This window comes from Cucurbita moschata, unplaced genomic scaffold, assembly GCF_002738365.1.
Source record: "Cucurbita moschata cultivar Rifu unplaced genomic scaffold, Cmos_1.0 Cmo_Scf00008, whole genome shotgun sequence".
In the NCBI taxonomy this organism is placed as follows: domain Eukaryota; kingdom Viridiplantae; phylum Streptophyta; class Magnoliopsida; order Cucurbitales; family Cucurbitaceae; genus Cucurbita; species Cucurbita moschata.
The window spans coordinates 1,750,070-1,772,453 of record NW_019268524.1 but is presented as its reverse complement, the minus strand read 5'-3'; the positions used below and the strand labels follow the sequence as shown (position 1 = coordinate 1,772,453).

Here is a 22,384-nt window from a genome sequence, read left to right as displayed (position 1 = left end):
TATATCTGTTAATACTGTATTCTAAAAATATATGTGATAAAAAATAATATTAAATCTTAAAAAAATTATTACACTAAAATTCAATAATAATTGTAAAATAAAATATTAATAATTCATCTTTTGAATTTTAAAATTACTATTAATTTTTTAAAAAAATTTATGACATAAATATTTTTATTAATTTAGTCAATAATAAATTTATATACACGAAATAATTATTTTTTATATCTGGACCTTTAATACTTAAATATGTAGAAATAATATTTTAATATTTAAAAGGCAAAATTGGAAAACAAAATAAAGGAAATGTAAGAAATATCATATTAGGTAAATAAAAAAACAAAAAAAGAAAATTTTAATTTAAGGAACTTGAATTGGAGGGAATTTTGAAATGTAACAAATCGAGCGCACAGAAATTATTGAGTCAATTCAATTCCATTATCGGTCAATCGATATCAGATTAGAAATCATAAATTCCTTGAAATTATTGAGACCCAATTCTTCATTATCAAAGCCGACGATGCCATTGAATTCTTTAATGAAGCTTTGAGAAATCTCGTGAATCGCAGACCAATCCAACACGCCATTAATATTCTCTCTCTCTGCAATTCGAGAAGCCTTTCAGTTTCTTCTCTGTCACTTTGTAATCGAATTTAATATCCTCTCTGCCCCTTTACTGATTCGAAGTAATCACATTCGCTTATGAGTTCATTCTTTAAATCCCACGAAGTTTCAGATTCCTGCAATTCGACGGGGCGTCTCTTGCGCGTGGTTGATATTCTCCGGGAAGAAGACGGCGACGGCGACGGTTTTTTCGGCGATTTTGGAATGTCTGATGCTGGAGAGCGTCTGGCGGATGAGTCGGTGACCGTTCATTGTTTGTCACCACGACGGATTGTTGCTCGGTGGGTGGCTTCGTTCCGGCGACCGAAGCGGAGGAGAGCGGCGACGGAGGTTAAGAGAGAGAAAGAAAGTGGAGATTCCGATGATCAGTTGATGTGTAGTAGGTGCGCGAGGAATGGAGTTGACAGCGGCGCTTCGTCGTCTTCAGCGACGGAGATTGCAGGGCCTGGTGAGTGAGTATGATTGAATTGATCTGTGATATTGCGATTTTAAGCGATTGAATGTTCTTTGTTAAATCGAAACTATTTCGAATTTGCAATGCTACTGTAATTCATCGATGTTTAATTAGATTGATTGAAACTATAATCAAAACGATTAGGATCTGAAGAAATGGTAATTGTGTAATGCCGAATCAGACAAATCTGTATGCGGACGTTGAAATTTAAGAAGTCCAACAATCTGGAATAATTATAGAGTTCCTAAGATCTCAAAAACTAAGATCAAGTGGCTGTATGTTCATCCATAAACACGGACATTCATATATCCAATAGGTAAGATTTGTAAGAAAATAACTAAGATCAATTGACTATAAATATCGAATTTCTAAGAGTTTTTACTTTCTACATCTCTATTTCGTGGTTGTTTTCTCCAATGTTTCAATTTTGATTGTGTTCTTAAAATTCACAGGACTGATTAGGAAAGACGATACCTCATTCAACTTGGGAGTTGGGTGTAGTTTGTTGTATCTTGTTCTTGCAAGTAAAAATGAACTCTCGAAGATGGTAGATTTGCGTAGACAAATGGAACTTTTTCTTCAAGATATCAAAGAAGAGATGGGAAGAAAGAACAATCCCTTTGAGCCATTCCACTTGAATACAGATATGGCGTGTTCTTCCACTGATTGCCAAGACGGTCCTTGCTCGACCAGCCAACGTTCATATCAACAAGATTTTTCATCTCAAATTTTATCTGATGCACAATCAAATATACCAAATTATCACCAGAAGTCATGCCTGCACGAACAAGGGGAACGTCAGGAACGGATCGACGAACTGGAATCTGAGTTCGAGGCCGAGTTGGAACGCTTGCAGCTCCATTTGGAAGTTGAAAGTTCTTCAGGACGGATAGAGCAGCTAAAAATTGAGGTATATGGGAACATACTAAAACTTCTAGATTACTTTTGCTTTTTAAGTTTGATTTGATGGAAATGAAACTGGTTGGTTTGGACATGCTCGCACTTATAGTTGTTGCAGTCTTCACATGATTGAGAATATCTTTACTGGTTTTCCTATGTCTTGGTTTGATCACATTACTTATGACAAGAAACATCTTAGATCTATGGGAGTTCATGATCACACGACCTACATGAAAGTTCAAAAATTAATAGTGGGTGGTTTTCTAACCTCCAACATTGGTTTTGTAATAGCTCAACCCTACGTACCGCTAGCAAATACTGTCTTCTTTAAACTTTTCCTTCCGGAGTTTCCACGGTTAGAGAGAGGTTTTCATACCCTTATAAAGGATGTTTCGTTCTCTTCCCCAACCGATGTGAGATCTCACAATCCACCTCCCTTCAGGACCCAACGTCCTAGCTGACACTCGTTCCATTCTCCAATAGATGTAGGACCCCCCAATCCATCTCCTTTGGGGTCCGGCGTTCTTGCTGGCACATCTTCTCGTGTCCACCCCCTTTGGGGCTTAGCCTCCTCGTTGACACATCGCCCAGTGTCTGGCTCTAATACCTTTTGTAATAGCCCAAGTTCACCACTACAGATATTGTCTTCTTTGGGCTTTTCCTTTCGAGCTTCTCCTCAAGGTTTTTAAAACGCGTCTATTAAAGGAGAGGTTTCCACACCTTTATAAATGACGTTTCGTTCTCCTCTCCAACCAATGTGGGATTTCACAGTTCTCCTCCTCAACCGATGTGGGATCTCACAGTTCTCTAGAGTAGAATAATTCCTAATCAGATCTGAAGGGATGAATATCTGTGTTCCGTTGAATATTCTGTTCTTGATTGCAAGTTTTGAAAAACTGGGTTATATGTGAAATGACAGGCTGCAAAGAACACGGACTCTACTAGAAGTTGCTGTATTAGTTCTGGTGAAGTCATTGATCTCCAAGAAGATGGCACTAACAGGCAACATGGAGTTCCTCCTGTAGAACTCGAAAGAAAGTTGCACGAGCTGCTCAAAGCTAGACAGGAAGAACGAATAAAAGAACTTGAAGGCGCTTTAGAATGTGTCAAGCAGGAAGTTATTGAGAAAGAATCTGAGGTTTCTTGGTGGAAGGAAACTGCAAAAGTCATTTCTAAGCACATTCCAGCTCATTCACGACTTAAACTTGCTTCTCAACATGATCAGCTTCAGCAACTTCGGTAAGCATCCTTCTACACTTTACAATAGGCTTTAAGAAACACTTATTAAAATGATAACTGATGCTTTAGATACAAGCCAATCAAGTCTTTGTGATATGCTTTCTAGGGGAAATTTCCTTTGTTTTGTTTACTTTATGGCGAGGAGTATTCGTACTCTCATAGTACCTAAAGTCAAAACATAGTTGTACGAGAAGGAGTGTTATTCCAAATTTACGCTTGACTATCTTTGAGTAATGTTTTTGTGATCATGTGTCGGATACTCGTTTGCTTTCCTCGTGTCTTGGGTTTCTAAGAAATAGCATGTCAAAATCTTCGTGTCTGTGCTTCCTTGTAAATGCCATTACACCACGTTTATTTGTCAAGTATGTTACGCTATTTTGAGAAACCACTGTTGAAGACTATTGAGAGGTGTAGTCCTACATTAGCTACTTGAAACAAAGATCATGAGTTCATTCGTCTAAAACACTATTTCTATTGGTATGAAGTGAAGTATTTTGGGGAAACTAAAAAGTAAAGAAATGAGAGTTTATGTTCAAAGTGGACAATATCATCTAATTGTGCAGATCTGTGATTCTCAACGACCCTCTTCTTGACTAACTAAGAGGAAGATCATAGGTTTATACGGAACACTATCTCTATTGGTATGAGGCCTTTTGGGAAACTAAAAGCAAAGTCACGAAAGTTTATACTCAATTTGTACAATATATCATTCTTGAGATCCGTAATTCTTGACAACCTCTTTTAGATTACTAGCGGGATTCAAACCAAATCTATCGGATTGATGTTTGAATTATGTTCATTTAACAAAAAATGACAGGTTCCAATAATGATGAGAAGGATGCAAAACAACCGAAAGCAGCAGCTCTGTGGCTTACTTTATTTTGAAGATGCGCACCAACGACGAACAGAGTTGAAGAACAGTCCTATTCAAACATCACATCATATTCCTTCTTATCTGAACTTGGTAGAGTGTCCCATTTCAAATTCTCTTGCTTATTATATTTTGACAAATCCCTCCCTAAGTCTGAATTTTTTTGTCACGTTTGGATGAAAATTAGTCGATGCTACTAAAAAAAAATGTTCAATTTAATTATGAAATATATCTTAATATTTTTCCCTTTATGATTTGATTAGTATGATTAGTATATTTTATTTTATTCTCTCTATTTAATTATTTTATATCTTTCTTATTTGTAGGTATAAGTTGGTAGCTTGTATCGTATTTAAACATTATGAATAGAATACACACTTTCGATCGTAATTCTATTTCTCCCGATCTTAATTCTATTTCTCCTTTTTAACATTAGTACATAATTGTTTGGGTCAAATTAAACTTGGTGCTTTTTCTTTGGATTTAGATTGGATTCAATCCTTTTTAAGTGCGATAGATAATTAGTGGGGTCAATGAAATTTTAATATAATGGATATTTTATTTCTATTTATTTATTTATTTATTTTTGTGGTTGTTATTTGGGATGAGCCACAAAAAAATGTAATGAACAGGCTCCACAATTCCACTTCGACATCATGAGCCTTTGAATTTTTAACAATTTAAAAACAAAAACATCATGACCCTTCTTTCTATAATAATAATAATTATTATTATTTTTAATTGCAAATGTAACCTCTGAATTTTTAGATTTTTTTAGTGTCTAATAAAATTGAGTTATTTCTTGTTATTATTATTATTTTAATTTGTATATAGGAATTAGTGTATTTTAATATTTTATTGACTGAAAATTATTATTACTTATAATTGATTTAATATCAATTATTTTAAAGGAGACTAGTTTTTAAATTTATTATAATTATATGAAATAAATTAGAACATTTGAAAATAACAAAATAGTACTTTAGAAATATTGAATGAAACGAAGTATGACGTAATACTAAATTAATAATAATACCTTTAAACTTTGCGTTTAAAAAATATATTCACGAGTATGTTTAAACTTAATAAAAATTTATTAATACCCATCAATTAAAAATTAAAAAATATCATCTCCCTCCTACTTTGTTTAAAAGATACTTATAAAACTTTAAAATTAACACTAACACCACCTTCGTCAAAAAAATGGAAAAAAGTTTATATTGTCAATATATAAACAAAATTGTCTACTATATCTTATAAATTATTTAAAAACTTTTTTAATGTTAGTATTGAAGATTTATTAGTATTTTTGAAATAGGGTAATAAGATTATTTTTTTTTTTATAGAAAATTTAAGAAATTAAAAAAACCTAAATGTGTTTTTGAAACTATCTTGAAAATTCAAAAATATTTTTGAAATAAATATTAACAAGTATTTTATAACATTTATTTTTTAAGTTTAAAGATATTTTTGAACTTTTCTTAAGATCAAGAGTATTTTTGAAATTTTATTGAAATTTTTAAAAGTTTAAAGATATTTGTTTAGATAAAGTACGAAATAAATGAATATTATTATTAATATAGTCTAATAATAATAATAAAAAAAAGGGTTAGAAAAATCTTATTACAAAAAAAGTGAGGCATTTTGACACAGAGCATCTAAATAAAATTATATCTAAAAATATTTTCGAAACAATCTCGACCGTCAATAATATAACAAATAAAGCGACGGTGGAGATCGTTTATTCACCCGAATAAATGGAAAAGGAAAATATCAGTGGAAACCCTAATTGGCACATACGTGTCCGGATAAAACAGATGGTATAAATTGCTCTCGTCCTCTTGACTCGTATTCTCCTCCTTCCTCCCGCTTTCCTTCCGTTTCCACCGAAATCCCACTGTACAACACACAAGAAAAAGCTCGGAAGCTGTAGAAGTGCGAAATCTTCAGCCATGTCGGACGAGGAGCACCACTTTGAATCCAAGGCCGACGCCGGAGCCTCCAAAACCTACCCTCAACAGGCTGGAACCATCCGGAAGAACGGCTACATCGTCATCAAGAACCGTCCATGCAAGGTGATTTGTTGTGTTTGTTGCGATGATTTGGTTTTCTCGTTGTTTCGATCGTCCGGTGTAATCTTTTGTGGTGTTTAGGGTTGGGTTTGGGTCGGGCGCGTTAGATCTTTGGTTGATTTGAAAATTTTATTTCGCTTGATAATTGATTGTTATAGATTATGTGCGATTTATCGTATATTACATAGCTTAGACGGTGAGAATTGTCCCAAGTGTTGGATTTGGGAAAATGGATAAATCTGAAATTACCATTATTGATCATATGGATCAATATTTGTTGAGAGATCCGAGGGTTGTAATTATGATTTCACAGAGTTTCTTGATGGTTTAGTATTGTTCGTTCAACGAATAACAGTGATTTTTCTCCTCATAACTCTGAGAGCACGCTGGTGTTTACACTGCAGTTATTGATTCCCGGAGATTAATTTCCTCAGTGTCATATTTCCCATAATTGATGTTTCCTTGTTCTTAAGCGCGAGGGTGCGTTTGTGTTTATTGAGACTGTTATTGCTACCTGATAATAATTAGTGAAAAAGTCTATCCGAAGCTCCTAGAAGGCTAATTGAATAGTGCTTCCAAATTATACTTTTAGGCATTAAAGTAGAATTGCCTCTAGCCTTCCTTATTTGTAAGGCCACTTTCTATGCTACGTCTCTGTGTTTAAATCTCAGTATGTTGGTTTTTTTCCCTCTGGTTCGTTTGGTAATGCAGGTGGTTGAGGTTTCAACTTCTAAGACTGGCAAGCACGGGCATGCTAAGTGTCACTTCGTCGGAATTGACATCTTCACTGCCAAGAAGCTCGAAGATATCGTTCCATCATCCCACAATTGTGATGTAAGGAGTGTATTATATAGCTTGCGTTCATTTACCCGGTTTATATCCGTTCCACTAATGGTTCTTATTTCATGCTTTGTAGGTGCCTCATGTTAATCGTACTGATTATCAGCTGATTGATATCTCTGAGGATGGATTTGTGAGTAATTTGTTTACATGAGATTGTTTGATTTAAATTTGTCTTCCCGACTTCAAGAAACTTAGTTATTTCTGATGTTAAATATATTTGTCTATATGTATATAGTTCAATGTGTTTTTATAATTAATTATAGAGGTGAATCTCCCTGGCTTGGTGTCTCTACTTCAATTCATAGATAAGCAAGCGTAGATAGAGGCAATGAATCATTCATACATGCTGCAGCTTGTCGTGTAAAGCCTTTTATCTTGATTCATGTTGTTTTCTTTGCTGCAGGTGAGTCTTTTGACTGACAATGGTAACACCAAGGATGATTTGAGGCTCCCAACTGATGATAACCTGCTCTCTCAGGTAAAGTCACATATGAAACCTTATTATGGCTAGACGGATTCTCCGTCCAAAATTGCAGTTATTCGAGTAGATCTCATACCCTAATTTAGTTATTCAAGTAGCTCATTTCCATTTTCTGTTAGAAGGTACCTGATTCCTTCTGTTCCCCCTGTTCCCCGTATAATATATTCTCTGTCCTTGGGATATTTTTAAGATATGGTCATGTGGGTTTATTCTTAATATTATTCCATTTTTGTGTTGATGTCTATTTAATATGTACGTACGAACTGAATCCGTTGTTTGTATCCACAGATTAAGGATGGATTTGCTGAAGGAAAGGACCTTGTCGTGTCGGTGATGTCTGCCATGGGAGAGGAACAAATTTGTGCCCTGAAGGATATTGGGCCGAAGAACTAGCTTTGCTTCAAACAAAGTGAAGTTGTGGTCATCAACTGCTTTAGTAGCTGAATCATCCCTCGATTGATGAATCTTTGAACGATGATAAAATTAATGACTGTGTATCTGTTAACGCTTCAATCTTCACCTTCTTCTGGCCAAGGTTGTAAGATTGGTTCGTGCATCATTACTGTGTTTTATGTTGTGTTATTTTATGATATTGGGTGTAATGTTATTGGGTTTTTGGTTGCTTATTTTGATAATCCAAGTCAAATAATTTTTGCAAATGCACTTAGCTCTATAATCAATCGGTAGTCACAAGTATACTTCCAAAACTGTAGGAGTGTTCATGGGTTTGTGCCGGGTCGGGTCGGGTCGGGTCCGGACATTTCTTTTTAAGATTGTTAACCAAGGATGATTTGAGTTCTCTGGATCATTCTTTTCAATTTTATTTTTATTTTGTTTTTCATAAACCTTAGTAAATTATCTAGTTATTTATTTTTAAATATTTATTTTGTTTTAAGAAATGCAAAATGTTTTTATTTATTTTTTAAATATAAAACTAAAATTTGTAAATTTTGATAAGTAAAAATTCTTTGTGAAAAATCTGTTTAGACTTTTAAAATTAGTCTTTTGAGCTTCAATAATTTCGGCTGTTGTTATTCTTGAAAAAGATATTTTCAAAAGAAAAGAAAATATATAGTTTGAAAATATTTTTTTAATGGTTGAATTCATACCTTTCGTTCTTTGGTATCAGGAGTGTTTAGATAATGCGCTGACACGTGAAGCCCACTGAGTTGCGGATATTTCAAAGCTTTCCCCATTAAACCTAACTTCTTTATTCAATTCACAAACTAATTATCTAATTATGATTAAATACATCTAATTATTTCCATAATTTCAAATTTTAACATAAAAGCTACGTACTTATTATTATTTTTTAAATTACGATATTAATTATTACCCTTTTCAGCTTATTAAGTTTACTTAATCCATAACACAATATTTGAGAATTTTTTAAAATTTTAGAAATTTATTTGATAATTTCTAAATTAAAAATTATTAACTCAAGCTCTAAATTACCAAAAGCTAATTTAATACAACTAGAGACTATTTATTCAATGTTTAATTTTTAATTAAAATTTTGTTTTTTTTAATAAAAAAAGTAATTATAATTTATCTTTTTATTCAATCTACCACCCGCCACCAAAACAGGCCAAGGCATTAAAGAACAAATAATAAGTAAAAGAAAAACAAAATTCGTCCCCACTCAACCGTACATTTCTAAATTGGAATTCCGCGTGGGGCCTCGTCACTCGTCGCTCCAAAAAAATTCCTCATCCAAACACTCCAGCCAATCAATCCGCGCCAAATCACCCCTTCGCCGGCAACGCCCGCCGGATCCGTCCACCGCCGCCATCCACTTCTCTTCTTCCTTAACTTTAAAGCCATTTCCTCTTTCGCTTCACCAATAATTCACCGTCTCAGAGCTTTTCACGTGTATTTCACTTAGGCTTCACCGCACTTTCAGCCCTTCTCCACCGCAGCCACAAGTTTCCGAGCGCTGACATTTTTCGTAATCCTCTCGTATTTCAAAGCTCTGACTTCATCAACAAATTATTGTCATAGCTGAGTTGAATCGTGCAGAGGTCAGCCCTTTTATTTTGATCGATTTTAATTTTCATGCCGTCCTTTTCTCCTTTTTTCTATGTGATTGGTGAACGCTCATCATTATGTGGCGTAGACTTTCCCTGTTTAGTTGTTGATTTTCAATGATAATGTGAAATTTCAACTGCTTTTTTTTTGTTAGTATTTATAGTAATCGTTCACTTATTTGTATTTATAACCTTGCATTTTCGTTCTTTGATTGTTGAGGCTGACAATTTTGTCTTCACCATGCTGTTTCTTGGTCTGTTTGTTCTGATATTGGCTAAGGAAGCCATGGCGGATGTTAATTGTAACCCCGATTTGGCTTCGAATAAACTATCACTTGATGAAATTAGAGATTCTTTGATCAGACAAGAGGATACGATTGTTTTCTGTCTCATTGAGAGAGCCAAGTTTCCTCTTAATCCAAAGCTGTACCATCGTAATCATGGATTTACTGGTTCTTTGGTTGAGTTCATTGTGAGAGAAACCGAGGCCATTCAAGCTAAGGTAAATTAATGCTTGTTCCTTTGAGTTGCATACTTGCTTTAGCCTATGTTCATCTCTTTGCTTTGAAGCCTTTAACATACTTTTGAAAATGTTTAGATCCATTGGCTGTTGGCTATTTGGATTTGGCTGACTTGGTTGGTAGTAGAAGTGCTGCATAAAGGCCTTTTGAGCCTCATTGGAACACTATTGTGAAAGTAAATTGAAATTTTGGCGTCTCAAATGGCGAAATTTGAGAAGATAAAGAACTTGTTGTGTATTTCTTTCTTCATTCTATGTTCTGTTTCTTGTATTTGTTAGATTGGAGGGTAGGCGATTGTGAGATCACACATTGGTTGGAGAGGAGAACGAAACATTCCTTGTAAGGGTGTGGAAACCTCTCCCTAGCATATGCGTTTTAAAATCGTTAGGCTGACTACGATACGTAACGGGCTAAAGCAAATAATATTTGCTAATGTTGAGCTTGAGCTGTTACAAATGGTATCAGAGCTAGACACTAGGCGATGTGCTAGTGAGGACGCTGGCCTCCAAGGAGGTGGATTGTGAGATCTACATCCGATGGAGTGGGGAACGAAACATTTTTTATAAGGGTGTGGAAACCTCTCCCTAGTAGACGCATTTTAAAATCGTGAGGCTGATGATATTACGTAACGGGCCAAATCCGACAATATTTGCTAACGGTGAGCTTGAGCTGTTACAAATGGTATCAAAGCTGGACACTGGGAGTTGTGTCGGCGAGGACGCTGGCCTCCAAGGGGGTGAATGTGAGATCCACATCCGATGGAGTGGGGAGCGAAACAAGGGTGTAGAAACCTCTCCCTAACACACGCGTTTTAAAATCGTGAGGCTGACGACCATACACAACAGGCCAAAGCCGACAACATTTGCCAAGTAACTCCAAATGTTTAAATTGGTTAAATATGGATATAATTCCACAAGAAAGAGCGGTTCTTTTGTTACTTCTTGATCTTCTGGTTCAGTTTGAAATTTCTTTCTTCTATCTGTTTCGATTTTGATGAACAGGCCGGTAGATATGAGAATCCTGAAGAAAATGCATTCTTCCCAGAACATTTGCCTCGTCCTTTGGTGCACCCTCGCAAGTATCCAAAGGTGAGAGATCGTTTAACAAGTTCTTAAGCTTTTGAACTTTGCCTCTTCTGTTTGTGACCTGAATACATTCATGTTTCCAGGTTTTGCATCCTTCAGGTGCTTCAATTAATATGAACAAACCCATATGGGATTTCTATTTCAATAAATTCTTACCATTGTTGGTTGCCGATGGCGACGATGGAAATTATGCAGCCACTGCAGCTAGTGATCTTGCCTGTTTGCAGGTAAAAACACTTTGTAAACTAGCTATCACTTTAAGTTCATAATGGTAATGCAACCGTGTCGGATTTATTTCTTACACGTGCCACGATTCGACTGAATCTCAGGCACTTTCAAGGAGGATTCACTGTGGAAAATACGTAGCTGAGGTGAAGTTTAGGGATGCCCCCCACGAATACGAGCCTCCTATTCGCTCTCAGGTATGGTAAATTTAGTCGGGTTGTCATTTACTTTAGTTCTTGGTGAAATAAAATAGAAAAAGAAGTAAATTCCTTTCGAGTTTCACCTTCATCCTTCTGTGCACCCGTCTTAGGCGAGGCCTATCCCGTGGCCCATCCTTATTAGGTTACGGTAAGTTCATGAAAGACTACCTTGAGAATGAATGAACATGATCTTTCGAATTCTAGGATTGAAGCGTTTGAATAGTCATTGACATTTGAAACCAATTTAATTTACTGTTCTTTCAGGAAAGAGATAGTTTGATGAAGTTATTAACATTTGAGGCTGTGGAAGAGATGGTGAAGAAGAGAGTAGAGAAGAAGGCTAGGGTGTTTGGGCAAGAAGTCACCCTCAACAACACAGTTGATGGGGGAAAGTATAAGATTGATCCATTGCTCGCGGCTCGCCTTTACGACGAATGGGTAATGCCTCTCACGAAGGAAGTCGAAGTCGAATATCTTCTACGTCGTCTTGAATAATTCTATCCGATGACCATAAATAAATAACACGACCAATCAAGATTTTCTTAAGATTTATGACTGTAATCTTATTATTTATATAATTTATTCTGAAGAACTCTATGATCACTAGTTGAGTTATGTTTAGAACACGACCAACCGAGATTATTTAAAGATTTATGATTGTAATCTTATCATTTGTATAATTTATTCTCTGAAAAACTTTAATCACTAGTTGAGCTATGTTTCGATTGTCAAATTATTTTAAGATTGTTCATGCCTTTGATTTATATTTTTTTATTGTCTATTGACTCATGCACGAATTAGTCAAAACCGAATCACTTAGAGTTATATTTATGTTGATTGTAAAAGCTTAAGCCTACCTTAGCCGATATTGTTTATTTTGGTTTGTATGTATTGTTGGAGGTTTCCATATTTATAAGAAATTCTCTCTCCAAGCCAGGTGGGATCTCACAATTCACTCTTTATGGAGGCCTCAACATACTCGCTAACACACCATCCAGTGTATGGCTCTGGTACTTTGTAAAATTCAAGCCTACAACTGGTAGATATTGTACGCTTTTGTCCGTTACATATCACCATCAACCTTACGGTTTTAAAATGTGTTTACTAATGAGAGATTTCCGTACTCTTATAAGGAATCCTCTCTCGAGTCGATGTGGGATCTCACATTGATAGTTGAGCAGTGAATTAAGAAAATTTAACTACTACGAGGTATCGATGCACAAGTCCAATCTTGCCCCAAGTTCTACCCATCCGTGTTTGGTATATAGTTATCCTTAACTTTTTTCAATTTACTTTATTTCCAAAATCACCCCTAACATTAAGTATATATTAAAAGAAAATAATGTTAGATAAATAATTAATATTGATGTGAAACTTTTTAATTTATTTAATCATATAGTTGAAGTAATAAAAATATTATAATCTTAATAAATACTCGGAAATTTAAACCCCTAAATTCACATAATGCGCGCGCAAAAAAGAAAATAAAAAAATAAAAGGGAGGCAAAAAATTTTATTTTATTTTTAGGTCCTCCACATTTGTCGTAATTACGAGAAATCCCGGTTCCCAACCAAACTCAGGCTTGGTGAAAATTTACGGTTAGGACCCTCTTCGTTCTTCACATTTACCATTCGTACTTCCAGTCTCTCAGCTTCATTTCCCTCGCAGTGTTCTCGAAAGGATGCATGAGTCTTTTTCGTATCCCCTCGCCGTACTGTCATAATTCAAAGGTCTCTCTCTCTCTCTCTCTCTCTCTCTCTCTCTCTTTCACTCTCTCTTTCATTGCTCAGCTTTCTTTGTGAATGCCAAATTTTCAGGACGATTGACGCTAATTTAGTCCGTTTCTCTCACAGTTTCTTGCTTCGGCAGCATAGAGAGATCGTCTTCTCTCGGAAACTGGCGTTTGACTTGAGCGAGGACCGACGGCATTGCGTGGATGCTCCATTTTGATCTTGCTTGGAACGTATAAAGCTTGTGGAGTCGTCGGAGGAAGTGGCTTAGGGTTTAATCTCGAAGGTACTTGAATCTCTAACCTGCGTGATCGCGTGGTGGTCAGTTTGATTAGTTACGAGAGTATCGGCTTTTTGCTGTTTTCGTTTAGGTATGGTGAAGTGTTGAATGTGTGTTTTGAGCATCGTAGTGTGAGGATTTTATTTATTTTATTTTAATTTTTTTCATGTGCGGAGTTCAGTGAGTGTAGCGTGTATGTGGACCGGTAGTGGTTAGCAGTTTTGCTTTTACTTTGGTTTTGCCTTGTGAGAAATGAAAAATGATCATTCTATGGATTTGGAAATGGAACGGAAAGAATAGGCTTGTTAAAATCCCCGAATCTTCTTGTGCTATTACTTTATTCAGAGCAGGAGTTGCTGAGGATGCTTCTCCAAATCATATGCGTACTTCTTGATGCTTATTTCACAGGGCTGTACATATGTAAAAGATGTCGATTAACTTTTCTCCACGAACAACGTTGTAAATTCGCTGATTGTTTGATACACGTTTCTCTTCAGTCTGCCTGTTTTATCTAGAAAATTCATCAGGTTTTGTGATATTATTTGTTTGAGAGATTTTAGTGTATCTCTGCTTCTTAAGTTTGTCTGTATTTTTTATAGATCTTGAACTTAATGGGGACATCAGGCGCAAAGGACGATATAGAGATGAATAGTGAGCCAGAAGACTTATCACCTGGAACTGATATGGATACAGACGATGATGATTATTCTGAGCCAGTCAACATTCATGATCTAGGGGAAACATTTTTAAAGGATTTCTGTAAGAAGTCATCAATGGCATTTTTTAATGAGTACGGCCTTATCAGTCACCAACTCAACTCGTACAATGACTTCATAAAAAGTGGCATTCAGAAGTCCTTTGATTACTTTGGTGAGATCGTAGTTCAGCCAGGATATGACCCCTCAAAGAAAGGAGATGGAGAATGGAGATATGCTTCAGTGAAGTTTGGCAAGGTAACTCTTGATAAGCCAAAGTTCTGGGGTGGTGCAGCAAGTGGAAAAGAGTATAACATGCTTCCTAGGCACGCTCGACTACAAAACATGACTTATTCCTCAAGGATGAAAATGAATATTAATGTAGAGGTGATTGAAATTTCTGTTTAGTTTTTACTGTTTTCTTGCCTTTTTCTTACCTTTCGTGACTAATAAATTGCTAAGATTCTTTTATGACCTGTGGACCCTCAGTTTGTTGAATAAATGCCTAATGAGGTGTTGGATACCTGCAATGTAATAGGTGTATACTCAAAGGTTAGTCAGAAGTGATAAATTCAAAACTGGACAAGATCAATATGTCGACAAGGATCTCTTAAGTCAAGATAACAGGGATATATTTATAGGCAGGCTGCCTGTGATGGTGAATTCTGACCTTTGCTGGATGAAGGATGATCAGAAACGTGACTGCGAATTTGATCATGGAGGTTATTTTTTAATCAAAGGTGCAGAAAAAGTGAGTGCATTTCCTTCCATTTGTGTCCTTTGTAGTTATATAATCTGTAAATAAAATGCACCGTTTTCTTGAATTTTACTGTCACAAAATAATCATTTCAGAACTTCTAATTGATTGTTTGTTTGAAGAGATTATTATTACTTGACAAGTTGACGTAATTATGACTCCAGGACTTCTCATAATCTAATCTTACTTACGCCATGCTGGCTTGCTTACTTTGAAAATCAGAATATGGTATGTCTAAAAAATTAGTTGTCCTGGAAGTGGGAGCTATTAGGCTTAATTATTTCATCGATGTTCAGGCATGTGATCTGCCTCCTGATGGATCAAATTTAGTCAAGAAACTTCAGTTCTATATAATTTTAATTCAGTACTAACTATTTTTATAAAAATGATTAATTATACCATGTAACTTTTGTTTGGATATTATTCCTATTTTGCATGTATTACTATTCGGTGGTTAATTTTTTTTTTTCTCTTTTCTAACCACCTAAATATTGTTTTCACGCTCATTTCAGATATTTATTGCTCAAGAGCAAATTTGTTTGAGAAGACTCTGGATTTCTAATAATCAAGGTTGGACTGTGGCATATAGATCAGAAGTTAAGAGAAATAGACTAATTATTAGACTAGTTGAAAATTCCAAGTCTGAAGAACTAAAAAGCAAGGAGAAAGTCCTCAATGTATATTTCTTGTCTACAGAAATTCCTGTGTGGATTTTATTCTTTGCACTTGGTGTTTCTTCGGACAGAGAAATAGTAGATTTAATCGACTTTGGCAGAGAGGATCCAACTGTTTTGAATATTCTCTTTGCCTCTGTTCGTGTAGTCGATAATGATGATAAGTGGAAAGACTTTCGAAGGGGTAAAAGAGCTCTGAATTTTTTGGAGAATGAGGTTAAAAAGACGAGCTTCCCACCTGCTGAAAAAATTGAAGATTGCTTGAACCTTTATCTTTTTGCCAGCTTGAAAGGCTTAAAGCAGAAGTGTCGTTTCCTTGGTTATATGGTTAAATGTCTCCTGCAAGCCTATACTGGCCGTAGGAAATGTGATAATAGGGATGATTTCCGCAATAAGAGGTTTGAGTTGGCTGGAGAATTGCTTGAAAGAGAGATTAAAGTACATATCGCACATGCACGTAGGCGTATGGAAAAGGCTTTGCAAAGGGACCTCTATGGAGATCGTGATGTGCGTCCAATTGAACACTATTTTGATGCTTCCATAATCACTAATGGTCTATCCCGAGCATTCTCTACTGGAGCATGGGCACATTCATTCAAGAGGATGGAAAGAATTTCAGGTGTGGTGGCAACGCTTGGTCGTGCTAATCCCCTGCAGACAATGGCTGAATTGAGGAGAACACGTCAACAGGTTGCATACACTGGGAAAGTTGGTGATGCTAGATACCCGTGAGTTATCTGAACTTCTTTTAAGTTTGCATTTTTGCATTATTGGCTATCATGATGGTACATAGATGCATGATTATATATTTTGTTCTTTGAGCTCTGATTCCAAGGACGCTTGTACCTTGTCTGTAATACTCATTTTATAGGCTGTACTACAAAAATTTGTAAACTTCATGGGATTTCTCTCTCCTTGCCTTGTCTCTAACTATCAGTTTATCGGTGGCACTTGCAACAAATTTTCAAACCTCTTGGGGTTCCTTTCTGTCTGTCTCTCTCATCTATAAGAAACAACGGGTCCTTTCTCTTACAAAGTGTGCAAATGTGAATGAGCTCACGAGATTGTGAATACCTTCCCATCATATCATTCATAGAAGTTGATCTCAGCTTGGGATCCATGGATGATGGAAAGGAAGATATAAGTTAAATTATAATCTGTTCATACAGTTTCTAAACATAACTAATGTTTTTTTTTTCCTTTTTTGTGGACAGGCATCCTTCTCACTGGGGAAGGGTTTGCTTTCTCTCCACCCCGGATGGTGAAAATTGTGGGCTTATTAAAAATTTATCCATCACAGGACTTGTAAGCTTAAACACATTGAAGCCCGTAGTTCCCACCTTGTTTCGTTGTGGGATGGAGAATGTGGTGGACGATACATCTACTTCTCTTAGTGGGAAGCACAGAATTTTTCTCAATGGGGAATGGGTTGGAGTTTGTGAAGATTCCCTTTCATTTGTAACGAAAGTGAGACGCAAGCGGCGAAGGAATCTGTTACTGCATCAGGTTATTAACTAAATAATTTTTTGATGGTCTTATTTGAGATTTTATTTTTTTTAGGCTTCTTCATGCAGTCGATTGTCATTGTTGTCTGGATTATTTCAGTGGTCTACTAATGCTACATATGCCATGGTCTACTTGACTTGGAAACTTGTCTTGAACGCCTTATATTGGTCAGTTGGTGTTTGCAAGAATTTGACTCCATTAGCCAACAAAAGTTTGTATTCCATTTATAGTTATATGTTATCCTATTAGACTACCATGTATCTCATTGGGCATTTTGTTGCGTGATAGACATCTCTATTGCTCTTCCTCTTATGTTTTTTCATCAAAGGTGACAGATGACTTTCACGGACTTCCAATAGATGTTTTTCTTAAAAAAATTGTTTTCAACATATGCTCTGATCATCTTATGTGAGGTATGATCTATTGATGTCTTTTTAACTTCTCCATGTATTGCAGGTAGAAGTCAAAAGAGATGAACAACTGAAAGAAGTACGTATATTTTCCGATGCTGGAAGGATATTACGTCCTCTCTTAGTTGTAGAGAACTTAAACAGGATTGATAAGTCTAAGGGGGAAAGCTACACTTTTCAATCCCTTTTGGACAAAGGAATAATTGAACTTATTGGAACAGAAGAAGAAGAAGACTGTCGTACAGCTTGGAGTATTAAGCATCTTACGGAAGATCAAGGGACTTCGAAATATACCCATTGTGAACTGGATACGTCATTTTTATTAGGTTTAAGCTGTGGACTTGTCCCTTTTGCAAATCATGACCATGCTAGGAGGGCTCTATTTCAATCCCAGAAACACTCTAATCAAGCTATTGGATTTTCAACAACCAATTCTAATTTTCGTGTAGATACTTTATCTCACCAGTTACACTATCCACAAAGGCCGCTTTTTCGTACTATGACTGCTGATTGCCTTGGGACACCTGGATACCTGTCATCTCACACTGGCATACTACCAAAACCTGAGTTCTATAATGGTCAGAACGCTATTGTGGCAGTCAATGTTCACCTGGGTTACAACCAAGAAGATTCATTAGTAATGAACCGGGCCTCTCTGGAGCGTGGCATGTTTCGGTCTGAGCATACTCGGAGCTACAAGGCTGAAGTTGATAATAAAGAATCTTCCGAAAAGAGGAGGAAATCCGATGATGCAATAAATTTTGGTAAGACTCAAAGTAAAATTGGAAGAGTTGACAGCTTGGACGATGATGGCTTCCCTTACATCGGTGCAAACTTGCAAAGTGGAGACATTGTCATTGGTAGGTGTGCAGAATCTGGGGCCGATCACAGTATCAAACTGAAGCACACTGAGAAGGGTATGGTTCAGAAAGTTGTGCTCTCTTCTAATGACGATGGCAAGAATTTTGCTGTTGTAAGCCTGAGACAGGTACTTAGATGGGCCTGAATAACATAATACATAGCTAGTATGACTCAATCAAGGATGCTTCCTAGGAGATCATATTAGATGTGGAAATTGTTTTCTTATGCTGTATACTTCCTTTCTATCTTAACTATACATTATAGTTGCTCGATTCTCAGATGCGTTATCTCATTTGCTAGGTTCGTTCACCATGTCTTGGAGACAAGTTTTCCAGTATGCATGGACAAAAGGGAGTTCTGGGCTTTTTGGAGTCTCAAGAGAATTTCCCCTTCACCATTCAGGGGATTGTTCCAGATATCGTTATTAACCCGCATGCTTTTCCTTCACGACAGACTCCTGGTCAATTATTGGAAGCTGCTCTAGGGAAAGGGATTGCTTCTGGCGGTTCGCTGAAATATGCGACTCCTTTTTCCACTCCTTCTGTTGATGCCATTACAGACCAGCTTCACAGGTAACTGTTTGGTAATTCGAATCACATATATCATAAATACGGGATAGTTGCTTATTTTTGTTTATTTTTAAGTTGGTAGATTTCATGGCTATCTCCAAGTTTATTAAATACATGCACTTATCTCAATTTATTAATAGGTTTAAATCATTTTTTTCCTTGGACGTCTATGTTCAATTGAAGGTGTAGGGACTAAATAGAATATTGGAAATTTAAACTGAAATATAACGTCATAGAAACAGAAAAAGCGTGTAATTGAGAAATGAGAGATTTTTAATGTTGAATTTGTGAGCAGGGCAGGGTTTTCAAGATGGGGGAGTGAGAGGGTGTACAATGGTCGAACTGGTGAAATGATGCGCTCACTCATATTCATGGGTCCGACATTCTACCAGCGCTTAATTCACATGGCTGAAGACAAGGTTAAATTTCGTAACACTGGACCTGTCCACCCTCTCACACGACAACCGGTTGCGGACAGGAAGCGTTTTGGTGGAATCAAATTTGGGGAGATGGAGCGTGACTGTCTTATAGCTCATGGCGCCTCGGCCAACTTACACGAACGCTTGTTTACCCTCAGTGACTCCTCCCAGATGCACGTTTGCCAGAAATGTAAAAATGTTGCAAATGTGATCCAACGATCGGTGGCAGGTGGTCGTAAGATAAGGGGTCCATACTGTCGTGTTTGCGAGTCGGTGGATGACATTGTGAGGGTTAATGTACCGTATGGAGCCAAGTTGTTGTGCCAGGAGCTCTTCAGCATGGGCATCAATCTCAAGTTTGAAACACAGGTGTGTTGATCATGATATGATCGCCAGAGGGAATAATTGGCTTCCATTTTCTAATATTTTGACCAACTTTGAAGATGTTTTTGAGGGTATTGTGTGCGGAAATGGTGGTGATAACGACGTGGAGGTTTCTTATTTGCTTTTGTTATATGTTATCTTTATATGCTAAAATGAAGCGGCGGTCTCCGAGGGACAACTGTTCAGTGGTAAAAGGTATTTCCCCTAAAACTGCTTTTTATAATTTCTAGGACTTTTAGTTGGTGATAAAAAATGATTTTAGGGGTAGTTAATTAGCCATTTCTTTCAAAGGTGTTGTATTTTCAGTTAAATGAAGGGAATTAGTGGCGTAGTTGAATTCTAAAACTAGGTGGCGTCCATAGCATTAGCTCGGGTTGAGTTTAGGATATACTTTATGTGGGTAACATATACTAAAAAAATTGTGGTCAATACTAAGAAACGGTTTATTAAAGTGATTTTTTAGAGTAAATGGATTTGTAAGCGATTTCCAAATGATGTAATTATTTTTTTTCATGTAAAAAATAATTTAAATAAAACGTCACATAAATGAAAATGATTATTATAGTGCTATGAGTGCTTTACTTGAAAACCTGAATTAGTTTTCCGGTATTCGAATGATGCGGAGAAAATTTCTCGATTTATCATGCTTGCTTTATTTTCATTCATAGATCTTTAAATTAAAAATCCACAATACTAGAAACTTTTGTACTGATATGTTACCTTCGACCGGCCAATGTGGGGTCCACTATGCTAACATGTAGAAGTACAATGAGGTTGGTTATACATCAAAATCAAGAGATAATTTCAGTTGGTAGGATAGGGAAGAAAGCTTTTTCCTATCTTACCTCTTTGTCACCTAATTCAATTTTCATCCACATGTATTCTTTTTATAAAATTTTCTGTGTTCTTATTTTTCTAAAGAAAATCATTCATTCAAGAATTCTTTTAATGAATCATTCATATTTTATAATATAATTCATATTGAAAAATAGAAAACATCTTAACAAATATTTTATAAGTAAAACATATAATATAATATTTTATTATAGTAATTTCTAAAAGATCAATATATTTACCGAAACAAAAGGAAGCCAGATGTGTAAATATATAAAGACAATTCCCGTCACTAATTAGCTAACAGATATAAATCTTTTCCTACTCCCATTATTTAACCAAGATTTACTATTCCATTTAGGGTAGGTCATTACAGGTTAAATGAACATCTCTACGGACTCCGAAAAAAGGACTATCACTTTAAGGTAGAAATGCTAAAAAAAAAATCCATCTAATTGGCTGATTGAGAAAAAAAAAAAAGGGCAATGCATTAGATGGGAGAGAATAAAAAACACCTAGCAAAATGGTCTTTAAAGATGAAATTCGTCATCTAAAAATACGAGAAAATTGACTTGACCGAGGTAACAAATATGTCGTAAAGAAGAGAGAAATATTACCACCCACCAGACAGGCGTCGGGAGTATGGTTTGGATCCTTTTACAAACCTCAAATGAATGGTTCCCGCAATGCTGTGGGAAGCTCTAATTCTGGTAGTTCGCCTGGCTGTGAAAAATAGCAGTCTACCATGTCTTTACTCACTTCGTCTAGACTCGGAGGATTCCACTGCATGGTACGGGATCAACATATTATTAATGATTTTACCCCAATAGACAAACATTTTGAAAGATATTAAAAGACAATTTTAGAAATTAAAATGAGATTTATATTGAAAGCTTAGTAAAGTGTACAGATTTGGAACCTTGGGAGCGAAGTCTTTATCCACCAGCCGCGCTCGAACACCCTATCAGTGCACAAATAAAACTTTAGACGCTACATATTTGAACAGCTCACAAATGGATTTGGAAAGCTAATTACCTCATAGAAGTCGGGAGATGCCTGTTTTAAGATTCCATTAAGAGATATACTGTATTCACGAGCAAGACACTGATCGAGACTCTGAAACCTACCTTCACGGATCTATTAAAACAATGAGATAAATCAAGACTTAGTGAGATAACAGATAAGGTGTTCCCAACAGAATAATAGACGCATAAAGAAGGCGAAAACTCACAGATCTTAAAGTAACTTTCAGGCTCAATGGCGAGGCTTCTTTAAGCAACTTCAAGGTTGAAGTATACCATTCATCATAAGAATTTGCAGCCTCTTTTTCCTGAACGAGTGGATTAAGAAAAACAATACTTGAGTAAAGTCCCCATTGAGATTTCTAGAATGGAACATCAGTCTGATTCCCGCAGGTTGGAGAACTAAAAAGAAAGCTGGAATATAATCATCTTCGTTTGCTTGGACTCAACACTTAGTCTATGAATTCTACTAGCTGAAGTGTCCAATTATAAAGATTTTAGAAACAGAATACAATACTTACCAACGCTTCCAAAATTTCCTCAACAGTGTCGAGGCCGAAACACCTATCGATTGCATCGAGCCTGTGGAACAAGAAAGACTTGGTAAATGGTTAGGATCCAAAAGAAAAGAAAGAACATTTAAACCACTAATCATATTTGTGAATGTTGGGTTTTTTTTTTTTGGGGGGGGGGGGGGGGG

General features: G+C 36.1%; 5 protein-coding genes and 1 long non-coding RNA gene across 9 annotated transcripts in view; 4 read left to right on the top strand and 2 right to left on the bottom strand.

Moving 5' to 3' along the window:
* Positions 1-468: 468 nt before the first annotated feature.
* LOC111445943 (protein POLAR LOCALIZATION DURING ASYMMETRIC DIVISION AND REDISTRIBUTION-like) lies at positions 469-4,276 on the top strand. Its single transcript, XM_023084501.1, has 4 exons — positions 469-1,072; positions 1,531-1,988; positions 2,898-3,217; positions 4,035-4,276. The coding sequence occupies exons 1-4, from the start codon at positions 703-705 to the stop codon at positions 4,042-4,044; spliced, it is 1,158 nt and encodes a 385-aa protein (XP_022940269.1). The 5' UTR covers positions 469-702; the 3' UTR covers positions 4,045-4,276.
* A 1,621-nt stretch (positions 4,277-5,897) lies between these two features.
* LOC111446587 (eukaryotic translation initiation factor 5A-2) lies at positions 5,898-8,140 on the top strand. Its single transcript, XM_023085446.1, has 5 exons — positions 5,898-6,163; positions 6,872-6,994; positions 7,077-7,133; positions 7,407-7,481; positions 7,773-8,140. Exons 1-5 carry the CDS (start codon positions 6,041-6,043, stop codon positions 7,875-7,877), a joined length of 483 nt encoding a protein of 160 aa, XP_022941214.1. The 5' UTR covers positions 5,898-6,040; the 3' UTR covers positions 7,878-8,140.
* A 986-nt stretch (positions 8,141-9,126) lies between these two features.
* On the top strand, positions 9,127-12,259 carry LOC111445941 (chorismate mutase 2-like). 3 transcript variants are annotated; one of them, XM_023084500.1, is made up of 6 exons: positions 9,127-9,505; positions 9,796-10,013; positions 11,034-11,120; positions 11,201-11,344; positions 11,447-11,539; positions 11,807-12,259. In XM_023084500.1, exons 2-6 carry the CDS (start codon positions 9,798-9,800, stop codon positions 12,035-12,037), a joined length of 771 nt encoding a protein of 256 aa, XP_022940268.1. In that variant the 5' UTR covers positions 9,127-9,505; positions 9,796-9,797; the 3' UTR covers positions 12,038-12,259. The 3 variants fall into 3 exon arrangements, with proteins under 3 accessions (XP_022940268.1, XP_022940267.1, XP_022940266.1); XM_023084499.1 differs by having other exon boundaries at positions 9,793-10,013; XM_023084498.1 differs by lacking the exon at positions 9,127-9,505 and having other exon boundaries at positions 9,528-10,013.
* LOC111445942 lies at positions 10,075-10,890 on the bottom strand. Its single transcript, XR_002710958.1, has 2 exons — positions 10,824-10,890; positions 10,075-10,387 (listed from the first exon to the last, which is right to left on the bottom strand). It is a non-coding gene; the product is annotated as an uncharacterized LOC111445942 (long non-coding RNA).
* A 902-nt stretch (positions 12,260-13,161) lies between the features above and the next one.
* On the top strand, positions 13,162-20,220 carry LOC111445938 (DNA-directed RNA polymerases IV and V subunit 2-like). Of its 2 annotated transcripts, XM_023084493.1 has the most exons (9): positions 13,162-13,273; positions 13,397-13,559; positions 14,153-14,635; positions 14,787-14,999; positions 15,518-16,407; positions 16,894-17,185; positions 17,642-18,583; positions 18,757-19,028; positions 19,321-20,220. In XM_023084493.1, exons 3-9 carry the CDS (start codon positions 14,165-14,167, stop codon positions 19,820-19,822), a joined length of 3,582 nt encoding a protein of 1,193 aa, XP_022940261.1. In that variant the 5' UTR covers positions 13,162-13,273; positions 13,397-13,559; positions 14,153-14,164; the 3' UTR covers positions 19,823-20,220. The 2 variants fall into 2 exon arrangements, with proteins under 2 accessions (XP_022940261.1, XP_022940262.1); XM_023084494.1 differs by lacking the exon at positions 13,162-13,273 and having other exon boundaries at positions 13,326-13,559.
* A 905-nt stretch (positions 20,221-21,125) lies between these two features.
* The window catches only part of LOC111445940 (3-hydroxyisobutyryl-CoA hydrolase-like protein 2, mitochondrial), a 7,185-nt gene continuing 5,926 nt past the window's right edge, over positions 21,126-22,384 (bottom strand). Inside the window, exons 10-14 of the mRNA XM_023084497.1 lie at positions 22,206-22,266; positions 21,894-21,992; positions 21,698-21,799; positions 21,582-21,623; positions 21,126-21,445 (exon numbers count right to left, since the gene is read on the bottom strand). Coding sequence (XP_022940265.1) covers positions 21,329-21,445; positions 21,582-21,623; positions 21,698-21,799; positions 21,894-21,992; positions 22,206-22,266 — 421 coding nt within the window. The 3' untranslated portion in view covers positions 21,126-21,328. The remainder of the gene's footprint in view (positions 21,446-21,581; positions 21,624-21,697; positions 21,800-21,893; positions 21,993-22,205; positions 22,267-22,384) is intronic.

What these genes read in the sequence shown, in the direction of transcription:
- LOC111445941 (XM_023084498.1), top strand. Translation starts at nt 9,753, where the DNA reads ATGCTGTTTCTTGGTCTGTTTGTTCTGATATTGGCTAAGGAAGCCATG. An exon ending in CCGAGGCCATTCAAGCTAAG is followed by an intron (nt 10,014 to 11,033) that starts GTAAATTAATGC and finishes TTTGATGAACAG; the next exon opens with GCCGGTAGATATGAGAATCC. An exon ending in GTGATCTTGCCTGTTTGCAG is followed by an intron (nt 11,345 to 11,446) that starts GTAAAAACACTT and finishes ACTGAATCTCAG; the next exon opens with GCACTTTCAAGGAGGATTCA.
- LOC111445938 (XM_023084493.1), top strand. Translation starts at nt 14,165, where the DNA reads ATGGGGACATCAGGCGCAAAGGACGATATAGAGATGAATAGTGAGCCA. An exon ending in TAATCAAAGGTGCAGAAAAA is followed by an intron (nt 15,000 to 15,517) that starts GTGAGTGCATTT and finishes CGCTCATTTCAG; the next exon opens with ATATTTATTGCTCAAGAGCA. An exon ending in ATTACAGACCAGCTTCACAG is followed by an intron (nt 19,029 to 19,320) that starts GTAACTGTTTGG and finishes ATTTGTGAGCAG; the next exon opens with GGCAGGGTTTTCAAGATGGG.
- LOC111446587 (XM_023085446.1), top strand. Translation starts at nt 6,041, where the DNA reads ATGTCGGACGAGGAGCACCACTTTGAATCCAAGGCCGACGCCGGAGCC. An exon ending in ATATCTCTGAGGATGGATTT is followed by an intron (nt 7,134 to 7,406) that starts GTGAGTAATTTG and finishes TCTTTGCTGCAG; the next exon opens with GTGAGTCTTTTGACTGACAA. An exon ending in ATGATAACCTGCTCTCTCAG is followed by an intron (nt 7,482 to 7,772) that starts GTAAAGTCACAT and finishes TTGTATCCACAG; the next exon opens with ATTAAGGATGGATTTGCTGA.
- LOC111445943 (XM_023084501.1), top strand. Translation starts at nt 703, where the DNA reads ATGAGTTCATTCTTTAAATCCCACGAAGTTTCAGATTCCTGCAATTCG. An exon ending in GACGGAGATTGCAGGGCCTG is followed by an intron (nt 1,073 to 1,530) that starts GTGAGTGAGTAT and finishes TAAAATTCACAG; the next exon opens with GACTGATTAGGAAAGACGAT. An exon ending in TAGAGCAGCTAAAAATTGAG is followed by an intron (nt 1,989 to 2,897) that starts GTATATGGGAAC and finishes GTGAAATGACAG; the next exon opens with GCTGCAAAGAACACGGACTC.